Raw genomic sequence first — 20266 nt, 5'->3', positions numbered from 1 at the left:
ACAGAGCGGTGGAGACGTGCTGCTCTCTGCTGGTCAGCTGATAGACTGCAGCTCACTAAATCAGATTCCAATTAAAACAAATCAACTTTGGTTGAAGTGTTTTTAGAATCCAGAGAATCACAGAGATGCAAAAACAACAAGAAGAATTTATGAAACTGAATCACAAATTAAAATTTATGGAGGATAAATCTGCAAAAAGATGATTCTGGATGAGATAAAGTTATAATTATCAACAAAAACTATTCAATCTGTGTGTTTCTCACCTGTTTGTGTGTTGAACTGTCTGACCAGGACAACCTGAAACAAACACACACACACACACACACACACACACACACACACACACACACACACACACACACACACACACACACACACACACACACACACACAGTAAGTTCATGTGGTTATTTGTACTGGTATCACACTATTCACTACATACCAACATGTTTTGTGTCTGTGTGAATAAACAGTCGTGTGTATCTGAGCCGTAATTATCACGTCACTTCCTGAGAGCCTCCTCGCCAGTTGGAGGTGCGTAACCATGGTAACTTGTGCCAACCAAAAAGTCTGCACTAATTCAAAAAATATATAACGACCAGCAAAGTGAAACCTTACTGGAACTGCACGCCAGAGCTACTACTGTCTGTTATATTGTTGTTGTCGTCACCACTGCATTGCATTGTGGGATATTTATGCCGGCGTCGTGTTCAGCGCTTAAATACTGTAATATTTCCCATAACCAGTGTGCACCTCATGTGCTAGGAAATGATGTAAGTTTGTGAAATGTCCCCAAAAGTGACCGAGGACAACGTGTGTGTGTGTGTGTGTGTGTGTGTGTCACCTGTCCTGCTGTGTGTGTGTGTGTGTGTGTGTGTGTGTGTGTGTGTGTGTGTGTGTCACCTGTCCTGCTGTGTGTATGTGTGTGTCACCTGTCCTGCTGTGTGTGTGTGTGTGTCACCTGTCCTGCTGTGTGTGTGTTCTCCTCCAGGTGTGGAGGCGGAGACAGTGACAGGTTGCTGTGGAGGTCAGAGGTCAGTGTCCCGCTGGGCTCCATCATCAGGTCGCCCAGGGTAACCGAGCCCTGATTGGTCGCTTCGAAACTGACTTCTGGCACATCTGGAGGAAACAGAGACAGAGCGATGATGTCAGAGTGATGTCAGAGTGATGTCAGAGTTCATGTAGGACCTGAGAGAGAGAGAGAACGACGTGCAGCACATCTGGATGTAAACAATCCTCCTTCACAAGTGACATGATGTAAAAAAACATTTCATTTGGATTGAATCAATGTTTTTATATTAATATGATTAATAAGAATATTACAGCCGACAGCAGGTGATGATACACAGTCACACAACATACTGGACAGCTGTTTACTACAGACAAACATCTGGCTGCTGTTTACCGACAAACATCTGGCTGCTGTTTACTGACAAACATCTGGCTGCTGTTTACTACCGACAAACATCTGGCTGCTGTTTACTACAGACAAACATCTGGCTGCTGTTTACTACCGACAAACATCTGGCTGCTGTTTACTACAGACAAACATCTGGCTGCTGTTTACTACAGACAAACATCTGGCTGCTGTTTATGCTGCTCTCTTGAAAAAGACATTTACCTGATTAAATACATAAAAATACATCAGTATCATAAAAAAGAGACTTTAATGGAAATTTTATTTAAGAATTCCATTGAAGTCACTTTAATTAATATTTAATTTTATTTGTTTATTTGTTTTCTCTTCAAACAGAAAGTTCAGCAGCAGAAAACATTTGTGTTGTTTTCCAGATGCGTCACAAACATCAACATCAGCTCGTTCAGCTGAACTTTAACAGACAAACTGCAGCATATTTATTATATATAATTTATAACATTTGGTCTCAGTAGAATAAGTTCAGTTCTGACAGAAATGATCAGCAGCTTTAATAAATGTTTGTTGTTTATAGAAACCATCAGAGCAAACAAACAAAAACAACAGACATATGTGAACGTGTGTGTTTTGCCCTCAGCTGTGACTGAAGGCAGACGTACCTGCGCTCTGACTGATCTGTCCGGGTGAGGAGGTTTGACCCCACCGGGCTGCCGTAGCATTTACAGTTGGCCTCCTGGGTTTTGTAGTCCGGTGAGGTTTTGTAGTCTGATCATCCCTCACCTCCCCCACACTCACCTCCTCCTCCTCCTCCCTCCCCCAGGAGCCCTGAGGACACAGCAGGTCAGAGGTCAGAGGTCAGAGGTCAGGGTCAGGTCTGTGTGTGTGTGTGTGTGTGTGTGTGTGTGTGTGTACCTCAGGCTGTGGTCTCTCTCCTCTGTGTGTGTGTGTGACTCCCTGCTCCATCTTGGTCAGCAGGGTCAACAGGAGGTCATGACCTCTGACCTGACCTTCACTGGGGGGGTCAAAGTCCTGGAGGAGGGACAGGAAGTGACAAAATGGACAGACAGGAAGTGCTGTGACTGTACTAGTACAAATACTACAACTACACTCACTGTGGCTTTAAACAAAAAGCTGAAAATGATTAAAAGTGTTTCTCACCATTTCCTGAAGCTCCTGCAGAGAGCTGGAGAAACTGCAGACAGCCTCCTCCTCTGAGAGACAGACAGACAGTCAGAGAGACAGTCAGAGAGACAGACAGACAGTCAGACAGACAGACAGACAGACAGACAGACAGACAGTCAGACAGACAGTCAGACAGACAGTCAGACAGAGAGACAGTCAGACAGAGAGACAGTCAGTCAGACAGACAGTCAGACAGACAGACAGTCAGACAGACAGTCAGACAGACAGTCAGACAGACAGTCAGACAGACAGACAGACAGTCAGACAGACAGTCAGACAGACAGACAGTCAGACAGACAGTCAGACAGACAGTCAGACAGAGAGACAGTCAGTCAGACAGACAGTCAGACAGACAGTCACTTCTAAACTTCTAAACTAAACTTCTCAGAGCAGAGGGATGAAGGTGTGATGTAGTGATGAGGAGGAGGAGGAGGAGGAGGATGAAGATACCTGTCATGGCTGCCAGCTGGTTGACACCGATGAGCAGTTCTCCCTCTGAGATGTGTTTCAGCGCTGCATCGGTCCCGGCCGTCACCACGCTGCTGCTGCTGCTGCTGCTGCTGCTGGAGCTGCTGGTTTCACTGGAGCTGCTGGACTCTGAGGAGCTGGAGGCCGGTCTGGGATCAGGAGCGGGAGGAGGAGGAGGAGACAGGGAGCGAGGAGGAGGAAGAGGAGTGGAGAGGGGAGGCTCCTCCTGCGCTACTGACATCACCCTGCAGGAGGAGAGATTCACAATAATCAGATATCAGTTATTAGCTTCAGTAATTCAGCAGGTTTATCAATAACTCCACCGCTGCCAATATGATGATTCTTAAACTGGGTCACTTATGTTGGAGAAACTGGTGCAACTGGTGCTTTAAGACTGGAGAAAACTGAAGAGAAGGTGGTAGATTCTCCATAATAATCATGAGCACTAGCGGAGACGTTCAGGCGCCGTCAGTTGGAAGGACTGAAACCTCCGACTGTTGTTGCTATGAGACAGTTTTTATGTTCTATGTCTTTATTTATTCATATGTTCAATAGAAAATAATGTACATACAGCGGTTGTGTGTGTGTATCCAGCTGTTCCTCTGGTCTCTCCTCGTCCAATGGCAGCTCAGCATCTCCCCAGGTCAGAGGGGGCGGGGCATGATGAACGGCGGGGGGGCTTCCTCCAGAGGGGGCGGTCTCTGGGCTGGGAGTGGGCGTGGCTACAAGCTCTGAGTCACAGTCAGAGAGAGAGAAAACAATCAGCTACGGTCAGCTACTAATGCTAATGCTAATGCTAATGCTAATGCTACGGTCTAACCTGGGGCTGTGATTGGCTGAGGAGACTCTTCGTTCAGCAGGCTGGTTGGCTCGGATGGAGGGGGCGTGGTCAGGGGCGAGGTCTCTCTGCTGGGAGGAGCCGGGCTGGATGGAGGTGTCGGTACTGGAGTAGGAACCAGAGGAACCAGTTTCTCCTGGAACAGAACCAGCAGCAGGATCCAGGTTTTATATCCAGTCCAGATTTCATCTCATCAACGAAATATTCACTGAGCTCTCACAACGAAAGAAGGTGATATTCTTGGTCAACAAATAAAAACTACATGATAAAGAACTTTTGACTGTTTTAAAGTCTTATTGAAGGAGCTGCAGCATCTGTGGAATCAAACTCTAGCTGCTGATTGGTCAAACAGTTTCCTCCAGCAGCCAATAAAATCTCTTGTTCAGAAGTTGATTCGGCTGTTTGTTGCTCTGCTGTTAATAAGAAGCTTCATCATTCAGTAACATCTGTCTCTCTCACAGCACACACGCACACACACGCACGCGCGCGCGCACACACACACACACGCACGCGCGCACACACACGCAAACGCGCACACACACACACTTGTATAAAAAGCTAAGCTAACGTAGCATCATCGAGACGTTTTCCCACATTTGAGATTCTCCTCTCATGGATATGGAAAACACTCATCTGTCACCATGGTAACTGGACACAACACTAAACTGTAACCACGGTAACTGCACACTTTGTAATCCTATTTAATGCTTTTTAAGATCTTTTTCTGCAGCAAAGCAAATGTAAATTACTGCTGGACGACATGTTTCTATTCAGTCATGATATTAATATTAATATTAATATTTATATGTTAATATGTAATATATTATCAAAATATAATTAACTATTTCATTCAGTGAACTGTTTTATATTACATGAAGTAAAATCCTTCATACGTCAAACATGAAGTCTTATATAATTAATTTACAACAATTTGCTCAAAGTTCACGATTTGGACAACAGACATTTATAAAAAGTTAAAGCAACGTGTAAAATAATATCAAATACTCAACAATATGATTCCTCACATATATTTCAGCCCTTTCATAATTTAAAATTATGACTTTTAAAGACATTTCATGGCTTTAAGATTTTAAAAATCTACTTTAAGCCCTTTTAAGACTTTTTAAGGGTAGTGGGTGCTGTGTGTAACCATGGTAACTGTTCACAACAGAGACAGTGACAGCTGGAGCATGAAAATGTTTAGAAGATATTCAAACTAATGATGCACAACAAAACTAGCACAGATCAGGTGACTGGTGAAGCTCTCTGCAGCAGCTCCGTACCTCCTCATGTGCTGCTGGTCCCGGTTTTGGTGGGTCCAGTCCTGGATCTGGTCCCGGTGCATCCCGTTGTCCCAGCATCAGAGCGATGGTCTCTGTCAGAACCTCGTTAACCAGCTGCCTGATCAGCGCCGAGTCCACCGGCACGCTGGAGTCCACAAACAGCTGCAGACCTCCGGCTCCTGCTGCCTCCACTGCAACACAGAAACACCAGAGAGCCTCCGTTAGACCTTTGACCCCCGTTAGACCCGCCTGCAGGTCCAAGATCAGACTGTTGGTGAGCCTGCAGCTGAGAGCAGGAGGACGTGTTGCTGGTTTGCATCTGCTGTTGCAGGTTAATACAGGTTTTTATAAATAGAAATGATTTAAACTAACAGGAGTAAAGTGATATTATATAAAATATAGTCCAATAAATCCCCCAAAAGCCCCTTTTACACCTGGCTGCAGCTCTACAGATCAAACTGTTTCTGTCAGCTGATTTTACAGATTTACGTCGGTAGAAACTTGATTTACTTACCGATATCTGAGGTGAAGCTCTGCTCCTCGAGCTCTGATTGGTCAGTGGAGTCGTTCTGGGCGGGGTCAGCCGGAGGTGGGCGGTACATCTCTGAGATCATCCTAGACATCAGCTGCTGCTCCACCCTGAACAGAACCCAACACAACCAAGTTAGTACTGGCTGTTAGCACCACCGGGAACCAGTTCAGACCAGTTCAGACCAGTTCAGACCGGTTCAGACCGGTTGGGACCAGTTCAGACCGGTTGGGACCAGTTGGGACCAGTTCAGACCAGTTGGGACCAGTTCAGACCGGTTCAGACCAGTCCAGATCGGTTCGGACCAGTTGGGACCAGTTAAGACCGGTTGGGACCAGTTCAGACCGGTTCAGACCAGTTGGGACCAGTTGGGACCAGTTCACACCGGTTCAGACCGGTCCAGACCGGTCCAGATCGGTTGGGACCAGTTGGGACCAGTTCAGACCAGTTGGGACCAGTTAAGACCGGTTGGGACCAGTTGGGACCAGTTGGGACCAGTTCACACTGGTTCAGACCGGTCCAGATCGGTTGGGACCAGTTGGGACCAGTTGGGACCAGTTAAGACCGGTTGGGACCAGTTGGGACCGGTTCAGACCAGTTGGGACCAGTTCAGACCAGTTGGGACCGGTTCAGACCAGTTGGGACCAGTTCAGACCAGTTGGGACCGGTTCAGACCAGTTGGGACCGGTTCAGACCAGTTGGGACCAGTTCAGACCAGTTGGGACCGGTTCAGACTCACCATTCCACCAGCCGGTTCTCCAGGGCGTCTCTCTGCGGGTCGGATCCCAGCTCAGAGGCCTGTTCCTGGGCAGGGAGGGCAGAGCGAGCCTGGGGAGGGAAGACGGGACCCTGGTACAGGACCGGAGGAGGAGACGGACCCCCGTCCAGCTCCACAGCCTCCTCACCCACAACGCTCACCTCCTCCTGAGGGAGGAGAGGAGGAGAGGAGGAGGAGTCAGACGGTAGATCTTTAGATATTATCAGTTATTAACAGTTAAACACACATTATGTAAAACAACAACACAAGACAGAGTCTGATGATGTCATGGAGCAGCGTGGGATCATGGGAGTTGTTGTCTTCATTGTTAAACAACCAGTTCCTCCCAGTTAGGATTCATTGTTCAGGATGTTTTTACTGGGAGCTGAGGTCTCCTCCTCCCAGAACAAACAGACCCGCTGATTAAAACTAATAAAAACAAATAAAAACAAATAAAAACACTGAATAAAGTCGTTTCATGTTAATAATCGTTAGCTGAGCTGCTGTTGACGTTCAGATTCAGACGTCTGACGACTAAAATCCTTCATCTGGTTCAAAGATACAGTTAAAAACAAAAAGTTTATTGTAAAATGTGTCTTAAAACTGGATAAAAAGTCAATAATGACGCTGACAGGCCATCAGATGAAACATCGTTATCTTGATTAAAACTTCAGATTTCTTTTGGTTTGAACCTTGTTGGAAACATTTGAGTTAATTTAATGAAACAACTGAACAATATTTAAACAGGTCTGGTTGTTTTTAAGGTGGAAAAGTGACATATTGGTCCTTTAAGCTTCATTATTCATCTGATTTTAGATTTAATTCCTTTATTATTGATCTAATATTGACTCTACTTGTCTTAATAACTTAAAAACTGATGATAAGTCATCAGGTATATTCAACGACACTGACGGCGATGACTCGAGCTCCCTCTGATAAAATGTTTATTTGGGATCAAAGAAAAGACGAGCAGAGAGACACCAGAAGAAGAAGAAAACAGCAGAACGTGTTTGTAACGTTAGTAAAACTTCAGTTCAAACATTTCTGTGTTTTATTTATTAAAACACTGTTTACTTTCCCAGAAAATGATTCATTTTGTTTTATTCAGCAGATAATTCTGATAAAACTCAGTTATTGTTATTAAAAGGTTCAGAAATAAAAATCATCAGCTGTTTGTGTTTGTGTCCAGCAGGGGGAGCTGATTACACACACTGAAACACACAGGAGAGGAAGAGGAGGAGGAGGAGGAGGAGGAGGAGGAGGAGGAGGAGGAGGAGGAGAGAAAGGAGAGGATGGAAGAAGAAGACAGAAAGAGAAGGAGAACAGGTTGTGAGGAAGAGGAGGAGAATAGAAAGAAGAGGAGGAGAGGAAGAGAAAAGGGATGAGAGGAGGATGAAGGAGAAGAGGATAAGGAAGTGAGGAAGAGGAGGAGAATAGAAAGAAGAGGAGGAGAGGAAGAGAAAAGGGATGAGAGGAGGAGGAGGAGAGGAGGATGAAGGAGAGGAGGATAAAGAAGTGAGGAAGAGGAAAGGAAGGGGAGGAGGGAGAGGAGTGGAGGAGGAAGCGAGGAAGAGGAGGCCAGAAAGAAAGGAAGAGGAAGAGGAGGATGAAGGTTACCTGAACAACCTCAGTGACAGACAGGAAGTCAGTTCCAGGGAAGACGTCCTCTTCATCCTCCTCTTCCTCACTCTTCCTCTCTGTGATGTCCACAGTGTGTGATGGAGGAGGAGGAGGAGGAGCTTCATCTGCATCCAGCTGCTCTTCCTCCTGTCAACACAAGAACACCTGTCAGTGACCTCTGACCTGCTGAGGTCACATGACCTCTTCATCAATAAGCTAACAGCTGAGCAGCATTTACACATCTTCATCATTTCCTGTTTGTTTCTGCAGTTTGGAAATATGAACCTGATCTACCTGATGGTGCCGCTGTTGCTTAGCAACCAGACACAGGAGTTGAATATGTGTGTGTGTGTGTGTGTGTGTGTGAGTGTGTGTGAGTGTGTGTAAGTGTGTGTGTGAGTGTGTGTGTGTGTGTGTGTGTGTGTGAGTGTGAGTGTGCGTGTGAGTGTGTGTGAGTGTGAGTGTGTGTGTGTGTGAGTGTGTGTGAGTGTGTGTGTGTAAGTGTGTGTGTGAGTGTGTGTGTGTGTGTGTGTGTGTGTGAGTGTGAGTGTGTGTGAGTGTGTGTGAGTGTGTGTGAGTGTGTGTAAGTGTGTGTGTGAGTGTGTGTGTGTGTGTGTGTGTGTGTGAGTGTGAGTGTGCGTGTGAGTGTGTGTGAGTGTGAGTGTGTGTGTGTGTGAGTGTGTGTGTGTGTGAGTGTGAGTGAGTGTGTGTGTGTGTGTGTGAGTGTGTGTAAGTGTGTGTGTGAGTGTGTGTGAGTGTGTGTGTGTGAGTGTGAGTGTGTGAGTGTGTGTGTGTGCGTGTGAGTGTGCGTGTGAGTGTGTGTGTGTGTGCGTGTGAGTGTGTCTGTGTGTGTGAGTGTGTGTGTGTGTGTGAGTGTGTGTGTGTGTGTGTGAGTGTTTGTGAGTGTGTGTGTGTGTGTGTGTGTGTGTGTGTGTGTGTGAGTGTTTGTGAGTGTGTGTGTGTGTGTGTGTGTGTGTGTGTGTGTGTGTGAGTGTTTGTGGTTCTTGTACATTTATCTTTGTGAGGACCAATCTGAGTTTTAGTCGTTGGAAGTGAAGTTTTAAACATTTTAAACATTGTGAACATTGTGAACATTGTGAACTCGTCCTTTAACGTTTTCCTGATTTACAGCTTTAGAGTCGATCAGTGTGACAAGATTCTGTTTATGTTTTGTATTTAATAACAACACGGATCTTCCAGGAAAAAAACAGCTGAAACTGTTGACGTGAAGCTGGTTTCCATGGTAACCTCCATATGACAGCTCTGAGAGGAGATGACTCATCAGGAGAAACGTTGCGGCTGTGATGAACTCACCTGTGGGTGCGGCTCAGGTGTTTCACTGTCCGCAGCCGCCACACCGGCGGCGGTGGGAGGAGCTTCGGGGGGTGAGGTCACTTCCTGTTGACGCTGAGTGGGAGGACGCCAGGAGGAAGAGTCCATCCTGGGACGACCTGGGGGGGGGGGGGGGGGGGGGACGACGACACAGGTCACTTCTACTGTTTACTGTTTTACTTTCTATTTTTTTAAAATCGTTTTTATGTTTTTTAACTAAGTGACTTTTTTTTATAGATTATATTTATTTGCATTTTCACATCATTTACTATCTTATAATTCTATTTATTTACTAATATTTTGTATTTAATCTCAGAAACAAACGTTTAGATTAAATATTTTACTATAAAAATAATATCAAATGAGTTTAAATAAAAGACAATAAAGTCCTTCATGTTCAGACTCTTATTGTTTTGTTGTTTTGTTTGTTGTTTTGTTTGTTTTATTTGTTCATTCACTGATGTTAAGGGATGTTAATTTGTGCACTGACCCAGTGGGATCGCCATGGGAACAGAGTGAGCGTTTGCCGGGGTCACTGCGAGGTCAGAGGGGTCACCTGAGGTCAGGTGGGAGGAGCTAAAGATGTAGCGAGACTGAGGTCGTCCAGGTGATGAAGAGACGGGAGGAGCCAGACTGGTCTGAGTCTTACAGGACTTCACCTTCACACCTGAGGCAGAGCGAGAGAGAGAGAGAGAGAGAGAGAGAGAGAGAGAGAGAGAGAGAGAGAGAGAGAGAGAGAGAGAGAGAGAGAGAGAGACAGGTGCGTTGGAGGGAATTCTCTGATTGTTTAGTGTTTAAATTTAATTTTAAGAAACTTTTTCTGACCTCTGACGCTCTCCACCAGTCGGGGGCGGGACTTCTTGCCAAGCGGCGACACCGGCGAGCTGAAGCGCAGGTATGGACTCTTCTTCAGGGTTCGTCTCAGGCCGTCATACGGCGCTCTGCCGTACAGACGAGTCAGGTACGACTCTCCGTCCACCTCCGCCTGCTCGCCGTCTCTGTCGGGCTCCGCCCCCTGCGTCAGGACGCAGACATGAGTCATCGTCTGTCATCAATCGCATCGATCGAATCAACAGTAGAATCCAGTCTGACCTGTTTCTGTCCAGCTGTCTGTCCTCTGCTTTCTCTCCCCGCCGCCGTCTTACTTCCTGTCCCTCTGAGCGCGCTCACTGGCCTCCTCCTGCCTGCGTGGGCGGAGCCTTTGCTATCAGCGGCCCTCTGCTGTGACATCACTGCGGCGTCTCTGCTGGATATGTGTTTGGACGCAGCGTCCTCTGAGGACATCTCAGCCTGAAGACCACAGAAGAAGAGATGATGAAGGTGATGAAGGCGAAGTTGTGCTACATATCCAAACCTCGGGACTTTGTGCTAAATTATAAATTCTCAAATAACAATAAAGAGTCCAGAGGTTGTTGCACAACAAGCTCATTCTTATCTTACTTTATACAGTTTATACAGCGTCTGAAGTTTCATCCAGATGTTCCAGATGTTCCAGATGATGTGAGCTCACCTGGATGTCTTTGCTTAAAGTGTTGATCCAGGCGTCCACCGTCTTCTTGATCCGAACCTCCTCGGTCCAGACTCTGCAGAGGACAGAAACACGTCGCATTTTAATCAACAGCGTCACACCGTCTTCTTCTTCTGTGGTGTTTTCTGTGTGACGTTCAGCAGATTCTGCAGGTTTTATTTTCATTTTTTTCTCAGATGAAACTGACTTTCAGATTGATTTATTATGGAAGGAGAATAAAAAACAGAATTGATTTTTTTTTTGGTTCAGCTTCACCTCGTCACCGCCCACAGCACACTCTGAGGCCAGCTGTCAATCAACACGACACACACACACACACACACACACACACACACACACACACACACACACACACACACACACACTGACAGGTGATGTGTTTGTCTGCAGCTCTGCACTGATTCTGTAGTAAACTGATAAACTGTAAAACACTGATCAGTTTCTGCTGATGTGCTTCAATAATCAATAATCACACTGTCTAGAATAACAGTCAAAACATCAATACAGTTGATTTATATTAATTCTATTAACAAAAATACAAATAAACTGAATTCATATTTGCGTTATAAAACTTGCTACCTGTCAGCGATATTAAAAATAACATTTAGCAACATGTTAACATAACAGAGACTTTAGCTTTTAGCTAGTTATTAGTACACATAGTTAGCATTAGCTTGGAATCATGTTTAATATTTATTTGTACAGGGATAAGCATGTAGCATGAACTTATAGCACATACCACAGCATCTACAGCCTGAACTAGTTTACAATATGCGACTCTGGATGAGCTTAAATACTTAAAACTCAACAGTAAGAAACATATTAAACTGCACAAGACTCAACAATACATATAATACAGCACCAGTTATACGCTTGCAATTTTTTTCCCAATTCAGCAACTTTACCGCAAAAAGAGCAAATAAAACATCACAGATTGTAAAGCAATTTCTGAGAAAAGCTGATTTACAGCAATAATCACAAAAACACTCAGTGAACTCCTGGAGGGAGTCATATACGACCATATCAGCCGCATTCATCTGGAAACCTGATAAATAAATAAACTGCAGAGAAGCGGGCCGAGGACAGAACCCTGCGGGATTCCTGTTTTACTCTAAAAATGATGATCTCTCATTATTAATGGCACACTGTTCATGGTTAGAAACGCAGGATTTGAACCATTTTAGAGTTTTATCAGCAAATTAAATTTGGAAAGTTAATAAATCAGAATATCATGGTTCAGTGAGTCAAATGACTTTTTAAGATCCAGAAAAAACTCGTTATATCAAATGAAGATTTAAGCTGCTCTATAAAAAAGCAATTAGCAGTCTCTGTAGAAGCCGAACTGTAATGGATGGAGATAATTGTTTGATTCCAGGTGCTTCATTAACTGCTGTGCTACAATTTTTTCCAAAACCTTTGAAAACACAGGTTGGATTGTAATTGGCTGATCAACTGCTACTGAATTAAACATTGGTATCACTCGTGTTTGCTTCGATCCACTGGAGAAACTCCCGCTGGCAACGGAGAGGCCGATGAGATGAGGAAGAGGTTCAAAGTATTTCTGTTTTTTTTTTAATAATGCAGGATCCAGGTGTCAGTAGACATCTAGTTAGCATTAGATGGACCTTCCTGTTAGCAGACATACAGTAATAAAGTGAAATGTACGAAGAAAATTTGAGACGACATTAAGTTCATGTTAGCTATTCGTTAGCAAACATAAAGTTAGCATTAGCTACCTGTTAGCAGCCAGCGCCTCCAGCTGGCAGTGCAGGACTTCTCCGGTTTTGGCTCTAAGCAGAGAGTCCAGGTTCTCCTCTAGAACCTTCTTCTGTCTCTGAACCTGACGGAGAACCAGACCAGCCTCTTCCAACGTGGACGGAACCACAGGCCTCCTCCGGACCAGATCGGACTGGAACTGCTGGGTCAGGGACTGGTTTTGTTGGGTCCGGTGGTGGTTTCGTTGGGTCTGGGACTGGTGTGTCTGGGTCCGGTGATGGTTTTGTTGGGACTGGGACTGGTTTTGTTGGGTCTGGGGGTGGTTTTGTTGGGTCTGGTGGTGGTTTTGTTGGGTCTGGGACTGGTTTTGTTGGGTCTGGGACTGGTTTTGCTGTGTCCAGTGGAGGTTTTGTTGGGTCTGGGACTGGTTTTGTTGGGTCTGGGACTGGTTTTGCTGTGTCCAGTGGAGGTTTTGTTGGGTCTGGGACTGGTTTTGCTGGGTCTGGTGGTGGTTTTGTTGGGTCTGGGACTGGTTTTGCTGGGTCTGGTGGTGGTTTTGTCGGGTCTGGTACTGGTTTTGCTGGGTCTGGTGGTGGTTTTGTTGGGTCTGGGACTGGTTTTGCTGGGTCTGGTGGTGGTTTTGTTGGGTCTGGGACTGGTTTTGTTGGGTCTGGTGGTGGTTTTTCTGGGTCTGGGACTGGTTTTGTTGGGACTGAGACTGGTTTTGTTGGGTCTGCTGGGGGTCTGGTGCAGGTCTGGTGTTCAGAGGGTCTTCTGGCTGTTGAAAGTAAACAGACTTTAGATCAACAAACAAAAAACCTGATAGTTTCTGAAGGCAGGAGCTCCGCTGGATGTGTCAGAGGTCCACAGAGACTTAAAGTTCACATCACATAAACCCTTTACAGTAGAAACAGTAGAAACAGTAGAAGTTAAGTTATCCATTGAGATAGACCTAGCGTGTGTGTGGGTGGCTGAAAGGTTATTTTATTCGTGTGGAGTATTTTGTATATAATCCGTTTGTTTTCTGTTGTTTTTTGTTGCACATTGAGTTTACATATGTATGAAATGTTCAATACAAATGAAAGATGTGTTTGTGGCCTCTAGTGGCCGTTAGAGGAACTGCAGCTTGAGACACTTCGACGCATGTTTGAGGCGGCGGCTGAACCACGAGGATTCTCCTCCTGCTGCGGTCTGGAGCACAACGCGTTCACTTTTTAAATATATTCTTTAAAGTGTCAAAGTGTTAAAGATGTTGAGTAGTGCTCTACTGTCTCTACTGTATTCTACTCAGTTTTATATTGTTTTATTCTGTTATATTGTCAACTTTTGCATATTCCCGATCAGTATCTTGTACAATTCCGCAGCTCTTTTAACTTAGAATATATTTATACAATATTTGGGATATTCACATTTTAACTGTACATTTTTATTTATGTATTTATGTATTTATATCACCTATCTTTTGTGTTTGTGGTATTTATCTCTTTCTCTTGGCAATAAACCTGATTCGGATTTTCTACTAACTGACCGTCAGCAGCATCTCTATCTCAGTCCTCAGCCGTCCCATCTCCTTCAGCACCTCATTGGCTCTCCTTGCCGCAGCTTGTCCGTGATTGGCCGAGGACTGCAGGTGACTTCTGCCAGCTGGCCGGGTTGCCCCGGAAACGCTGGGAGCGCCTCGGCGATAGCTGTCATCCCTGACATAAGAGAAGATGAACAACAAGGACAATAAAGTTTAGAAGTTTGTCGTCCAAAATACAGAAAAGTAGAAGAAAAAATAAATCACACTTTGGTTAATGTGAGGCGTCCATGTTTGTTTTCAGGAACTTAGATTCAGATATATTGGAGATATTTGAGAAACTGGAATTTTTGTCATTTTGGGTTTTTTATCTTCTTGAAGAACGACTTCAACAACGACTGGAGTCAGTGTTGAATCCCTGCTGCCGTCAGACGACGAGCGCGAGCAGCGACTCTGCTAACAGATGGTTGATGTATTTAGTGTTTCCGTTTATAACAGAAACATTAATACAGTTTTGTTCAGTTAAAGTCTGGGAGAAAAAACACCCCAAAAAACATTATTTTCAGTTCAGATTTTTTCCCCTAATTAATAATTTAATCATTAATGTGTCATAAAAGTGACTGAAAATGTCCGTCCCAGTTGTTAAAGTGATCAGATGTTCTGGCCGATCAACGGTCCAAAACTCAACAATATTCAGTTTATAATGACATAAAACAGAAACACAGAAACTCGTCACGTTGGATAAACTGATAATCGATCAATAATTTGACTCCAATTAGACTCATGGTGACTAATCGTGGCAGTTGACTAATCAATGAACGGACTGATTGTTTCAGCGCCGGCGTCTGTGGTGTCGACATCCAGAACAAAGGAAACCGCTGAGTGTGTGTGAGCTGCTAAATGTGGCGGTGAGAGATTTATTTTTGTTTGGTGGGAATATCATCTTCACACACACACACACACACACACACACACACACACACACACACACACACACACACACACACACACACACACACACACACACACAGGCGGCAGGAAAAGCCCATTAGCGACGGCCGTCTGGCGTTTAGTGAGTCTCTCTACAGTCTGCTGCCTCTGGAGTCAATCAGAGGACACCGCAGCGTGTGTGTGTGTGTGTGTGTGTGTGTGTGTGTGTGTGTGTGTGTGTGTGTGTGTGAGTGTGAGTGTGTGTGTGTGTGAAGGTGAGGGGTGTGGATAAAATGGCCACCACTATAACCTCCTGCTCTGTCATTTAGCAGCTCAGAAACACACAGCCGATGCAGCTGGCGGTCCCTGCTGCTGTTGCTAGGCAACGCCTCCGTGGTTTCCCATGGTGACAGCGAGCAGGGATGCTGATGGAGGAGAAAATATTCCATTCATGGAGAGGAGAGAGGGAGAAGGAAGTGAGAAAGGCCTCTCATCTCTTCTGCAAAGACTTTTGTATGGAACCAATTATTCATGAGCTTTGTAGTAACAACGGAGATGAATATTAATACTGTGTGTGTGTGTGTGTGTGTGTGTGTGTGTGTGTGTGTGTGTGTGTGTGTGTGTGTGAGAGTGAAACCAGTCGATCTGTTCTTTCATTTTGTCCTTGTGGTTTCCCATCATCCTCTCTATCAGGTAAAATGGAGGTTTTTAAAACCAGACGAAATACAACATGCAGCTTTAATCCCCACAGTACCAGAAAGATCAGCTACACTGCTGATAATCAATTCATCAATTAGTCCAATAAAAATCTATCAGCAACAAAAAGTCTGTTGGTCAAAAAAAAAAAACCCCAAGACATTTGAAGACATCGCCATGGATTCTGGAAACTTTCACTGTTTTCTGAAGTTTTAAAGAAAATTATAATTTTTGCTTTATGTGGACCCATGTGGGCTAAATGTAGGCATAAACATGGATTATAATGTCCTAAATCCACATTCATCCATTGATCCATGTAGCTGATTGATCCCAAGTGGGATAAATATGGACTAAAATGGGCTAAATGTGGACCCATGTGGGATAAATATGGATGATAATGGGCTAAATGTGGACCCATGTGGGATAAATATGGACTAAAATGGGCTAAATGTGGACCCATGTGGGATAAATATGGATGATAATGGGCTAAATGTGGACCCATGTGGGATAAATATGGACTAAAATGGGCTAAATGTGGACCCATGTGGGATAAATATGGATGATAATGGGCTAAATGTGGACCCATGTGGGATAAATATGGACTAAAATGGGCTAAATGTGGACCCATGTGGGATAAATATGGATGATAATGGGCTAAATGTGGACCCATGTGAGATAAATATGGACTAAAATGGGCTAAATGTGGACCCATGTGGGATAAATATGGATGATAATGGGCTAAATGTGGACCCATGTGGGATAAATATGGACTAAAATGGGCTAAATGTGGACCCATGTGGGATAAATATGGATGATAATGGACTAAATGTGGACCCATGTGGGATAAATATGGATGATAATGGGCTAAATGTGGACCCATGTGGGATAAATATGGACTAAAATGGGCTAAATGTGGACCCATGTGGGATAAATATGGATGATAATGGGCTAAATGTGGACCCATGTGGGATAAATATGGACTAAAATGGGCTAAATGTGGACCCATGTGGGATAAATATGGATGATAATGGGCTAAATGTGGACCCATGTGGGATAAATATGGACTAAAATGGGCTAAATGTGGACCCATGTGGGATAAATATGGATGATAATGGGCTAAATGTGGACCCATGTGAGATAAATATGGACTAAAATGGGCTAAATGTGGACCCATGTGGGATAAATATGGATGATAATGGGCTAAATGTGGACCCATGTGGGATAAATATGGACTAAAATGGGCTAAATGTGGACCCATGTGGGATAAATATGGATGATAATGGGCTAAATGTGGACCCATGTGGGATAAATATGGACTAAAATGGGCTAAATGTGGACCCATGTGGGATAAATATGTATGATAATGGACTAAATGTGGACCCATGTGAGATAAATATGGACTAAAATGGGCTAAATGTGGACCCATGTGGGATAAATATGGATGATAATGGGCTAAATGTGGACCCATGTGGGATAAATATGGATGATAATGGGCTAAATGTGGACCCATGTGGGCTAATTTAGGCATATATGGGCTAAATATGGGTCCAAATATGCTAAAACTAGACCCATATGGGCTCCATGTGGGATAAGTCTCGTTGAATCCATTTAGATTCAAGTTTCATGAACCACGAAAATAACTTCAGAGACTCAGCTGAGAGACAACATGTCCGCCGCAGCAGAGAGAGAGAGAGAGAGAGAGGGGGGGGGGGGGGTGATTGAGACGGCATCGTATTGAGACTCGACGGGGGGGGGGGGGGGATGCAGCTAGGGAGAGATAGTGCTGACATCATCGTCTATAAATGGACTCGATGCTTTGAGGCGGCGAGGGAGGAGGAAGCACACACACACACACACATTAAACATCTACACACACGACCTCTGACCTCATCACCTGTCACCTGGCCTGCTCTCTCTCTCTCTCTTTGTTTGCTCTGTTCATTCCTGAATAAATGAGGTTTCCAAACAGGAGGCTGGTATCCATGGCAACCACAGCATCCTCCATGGCAACGGAGGAGAGGGAGAGAGAGAGAGAGAGAGAGAGAGAGAGAGAGAGAGAGAGAGGGACTGCAGTGATATATACAGACAGACTGTGAGACAAGTAGGCGGAGAATTTAAAAAAAATGAGATTATTGATAAGAAGTATCAGCTGGTGATCAGGTGATCGTCTTCATCTCTGTTCATGAGTCTGACACCTGCAGGTGGAAGGTTTTTAGTTTTATTTAAGGTGTTTTTGTCTTTTCTGGGCAGATGACAGCAGAGTTACAGACAGGAAACATGAGCAGAGAGTTATGACCTGTGATCATGTGGTGTCGAGATCACATGATCACAACGTATGACAGACGGACGCCGCCTCTGATCCACGATTAGAAACACGATTATTCCTGCAGTAAACGAAAAACTCCAACAGTTACATCCTGCAGAGCTGAAGCTGCCACTCCCTGACACACACACACGCACATGCACGCACACACTCAGACACACACACACACACACACACACACACATACACTCACACTCACACAAGGACTCCTTAAAATTCAATACAGGAACCACCCTGGAGTCCCCACAGTGTGCGTGTGTGCACATTAGCATGCACACAGTGATCTGCTGCACTGAGCCAAGGGCACCTTAACTATCACTGTCACACACACACACACACACACACACACACACACACACACAGTCCAGGTGTGTGTTGTTGCTCAAAGAGAAAAATCTGCAATGCAGCAAGAAACCAAAACTACTGCGAGCTGATACTAATACTACCAAAATACTACGACTACTATTACTGCTGCTAATATTACTACTAGTACTGCTAATAATACTACTACTACTATTACTCCTGCTAATAATACTACTACTACTATTACACCTGCTAATAATACTACTATTGATTCTACTACTCCTTATACTGCTGCTAATATTATTACTACTATTACTACTAGTACTGTTAATAATACTGCTACTGCTAATAATACTACTATTGATTCTACTACTACTATTACACCTGCTAATAATAATACTACTACTACTATTACACCTGCTAATAATACTACTACTACTACTATTACTCCTACCAATAATACTACTACTATTGATTCCACTACTATTATTACTACTACTAATACTCCTGCTAATAATACTACTAGTACTGCTACTGCTAATACAACTAATAATACTACTATTGATTCTACTACTCCTTATACTGCTGCTAATATTATTACTACTATTACTACTAGTACTGTTAATAATACTGCTACTGCTAATAATACTACTATTGATTCTACTACTACTATTACACCTGCTAATAATAATACTACTACTACTATTACTCCTACCAATAATACTACTAGTACTGCTACTGCTAATACAACCAATAATACTACTATTGATTCTACTACTACTATTACACCTGCTAATAATACTACTAATAATACTACTACTATCGATCCCACTAATATTATTACTACTAATAATACTACTATTGATCCCACTACTATTAGTACTACTACTAATACTACTGCTGTTACTGCTACTAGCTCTTTTACCTCTGATACTGCAACTGTACTCGCTGTTATGACACAATCACAATCAGTACTACGAAGTACAACCTGCTTCTGATACTAAAGTTAGTAACAATACTGCAGTAAATGCTGCAGCCAGAGCAGACGCAGTACAGTGTGTGTGTGTGTGTGTGTGTGTGTGTGTGTGCATGTGTGCGTGCGTGCGTGCGTGCGCATGTTGGACAGTGATTGGATATCAGAGATGTCAGTTTATCTGATCTGAACATTAAACTGTCGACATGCTGCTGATAAAGATCCAGATTCTGATCATTTACACTAAAAAAAAAACCAAACAAAGCTCCACACCGTCGGCTCACCTGTGCTGGTTTCTGATTGGCTGATAAGATAAGGCCTTTAACATGATGTTAGCGTGTGTTTGTGCTGCAGAGAAGCAGAAGAAGAAGCTCTGCAGACAGACAAAGACTCCACACTGCAGTCTGTGTGTGAGATTATTCTCTAACTCTGTGCCAGCAGCTGTGGTCTCCATGGTAACCATCAGCCAATAACAGGCCTGCTGCTCTCCATCTCTGTGTTCACACAGGAACGTGCGCTGCTGATGTTTATGAACAACAGTGGTGTTACAACGTCGGGTCTGAGGATGTGCAGCTACACAGGAAGCTGATGATCAACAAGTTAAATGAATCAAAACAGCAACACAACAGTCACTCAACGTTAACGAGCTGCAGCTGAAAACTGTCACAGATATTTTGTTTTTCATCATTTATCATTCAACAGATACACAAGTTATTAACAATCAATAACAGACGGTGACATGTCAGTTTAAACAGATTATAACAAGCTTTAGTTTAGTAAATAAACTCAGAACAAACGACATCAACACATCATCATATCATGTCCTGTGTTGTTTTGACCCAAACTGGATCAGCAGGACAAAATCATGTGTCTGAGCCTTCAAACACATTTACA

The 20266-nt window shown here is 44.0% G+C and overlaps 1 protein-coding gene across 1 annotated transcript in view; it reads right to left on the bottom strand.

The window, feature by feature from the left end:
* kiaa0586 (KIAA0586 ortholog) overlaps positions 1–20266 on the bottom strand; it is a 54610-nt gene that overhangs the window by 6542 nt on the left and 27802 nt on the right. The window contains exons 10-26 of the mRNA XM_044375511.1: positions 14157–14325; positions 12649–13406; positions 10895–10967; positions 10477–10674; positions 10210–10399; positions 9875–10051; positions 9367–9503; positions 8050–8199; positions 6415–6599; positions 5661–5785; positions 5147–5337; positions 3846–3999; positions 3597–3756; positions 3008–3270; positions 2534–2586; positions 2288–2404; positions 2171–2200 (exon numbers count right to left, since the gene is read on the bottom strand). Of these exons, the coding sequence (XP_044231446.1) occupies positions 2171–2200; positions 2288–2404; positions 2534–2586; positions 3008–3270; positions 3597–3756; positions 3846–3999; positions 5147–5337; positions 5661–5785; positions 6415–6599; positions 8050–8199; positions 9367–9503; positions 9875–10051; positions 10210–10399; positions 10477–10674; positions 10895–10967; positions 12649–13406; positions 14157–14325 (3130 nt within the window). The remainder of the gene's footprint in view (positions 1–2170; positions 2201–2287; positions 2405–2533; positions 2587–3007; positions 3271–3596; positions 3757–3845; positions 4000–5146; positions 5338–5660; positions 5786–6414; positions 6600–8049; positions 8200–9366; positions 9504–9874; positions 10052–10209; positions 10400–10476; positions 10675–10894; positions 10968–12648; positions 13407–14156; positions 14326–20266) is intronic.

Source organism: Thunnus albacares, chromosome 15, assembly GCF_914725855.1.
Source record: "Thunnus albacares chromosome 15, fThuAlb1.1, whole genome shotgun sequence".
Classification (NCBI taxonomy): domain Eukaryota; kingdom Metazoa; phylum Chordata; class Actinopteri; order Scombriformes; family Scombridae; genus Thunnus; species Thunnus albacares.
The sequence above is the reverse complement of the archived record's forward strand: the minus strand, read 5'-3'. Positions and strand labels throughout refer to the sequence as shown.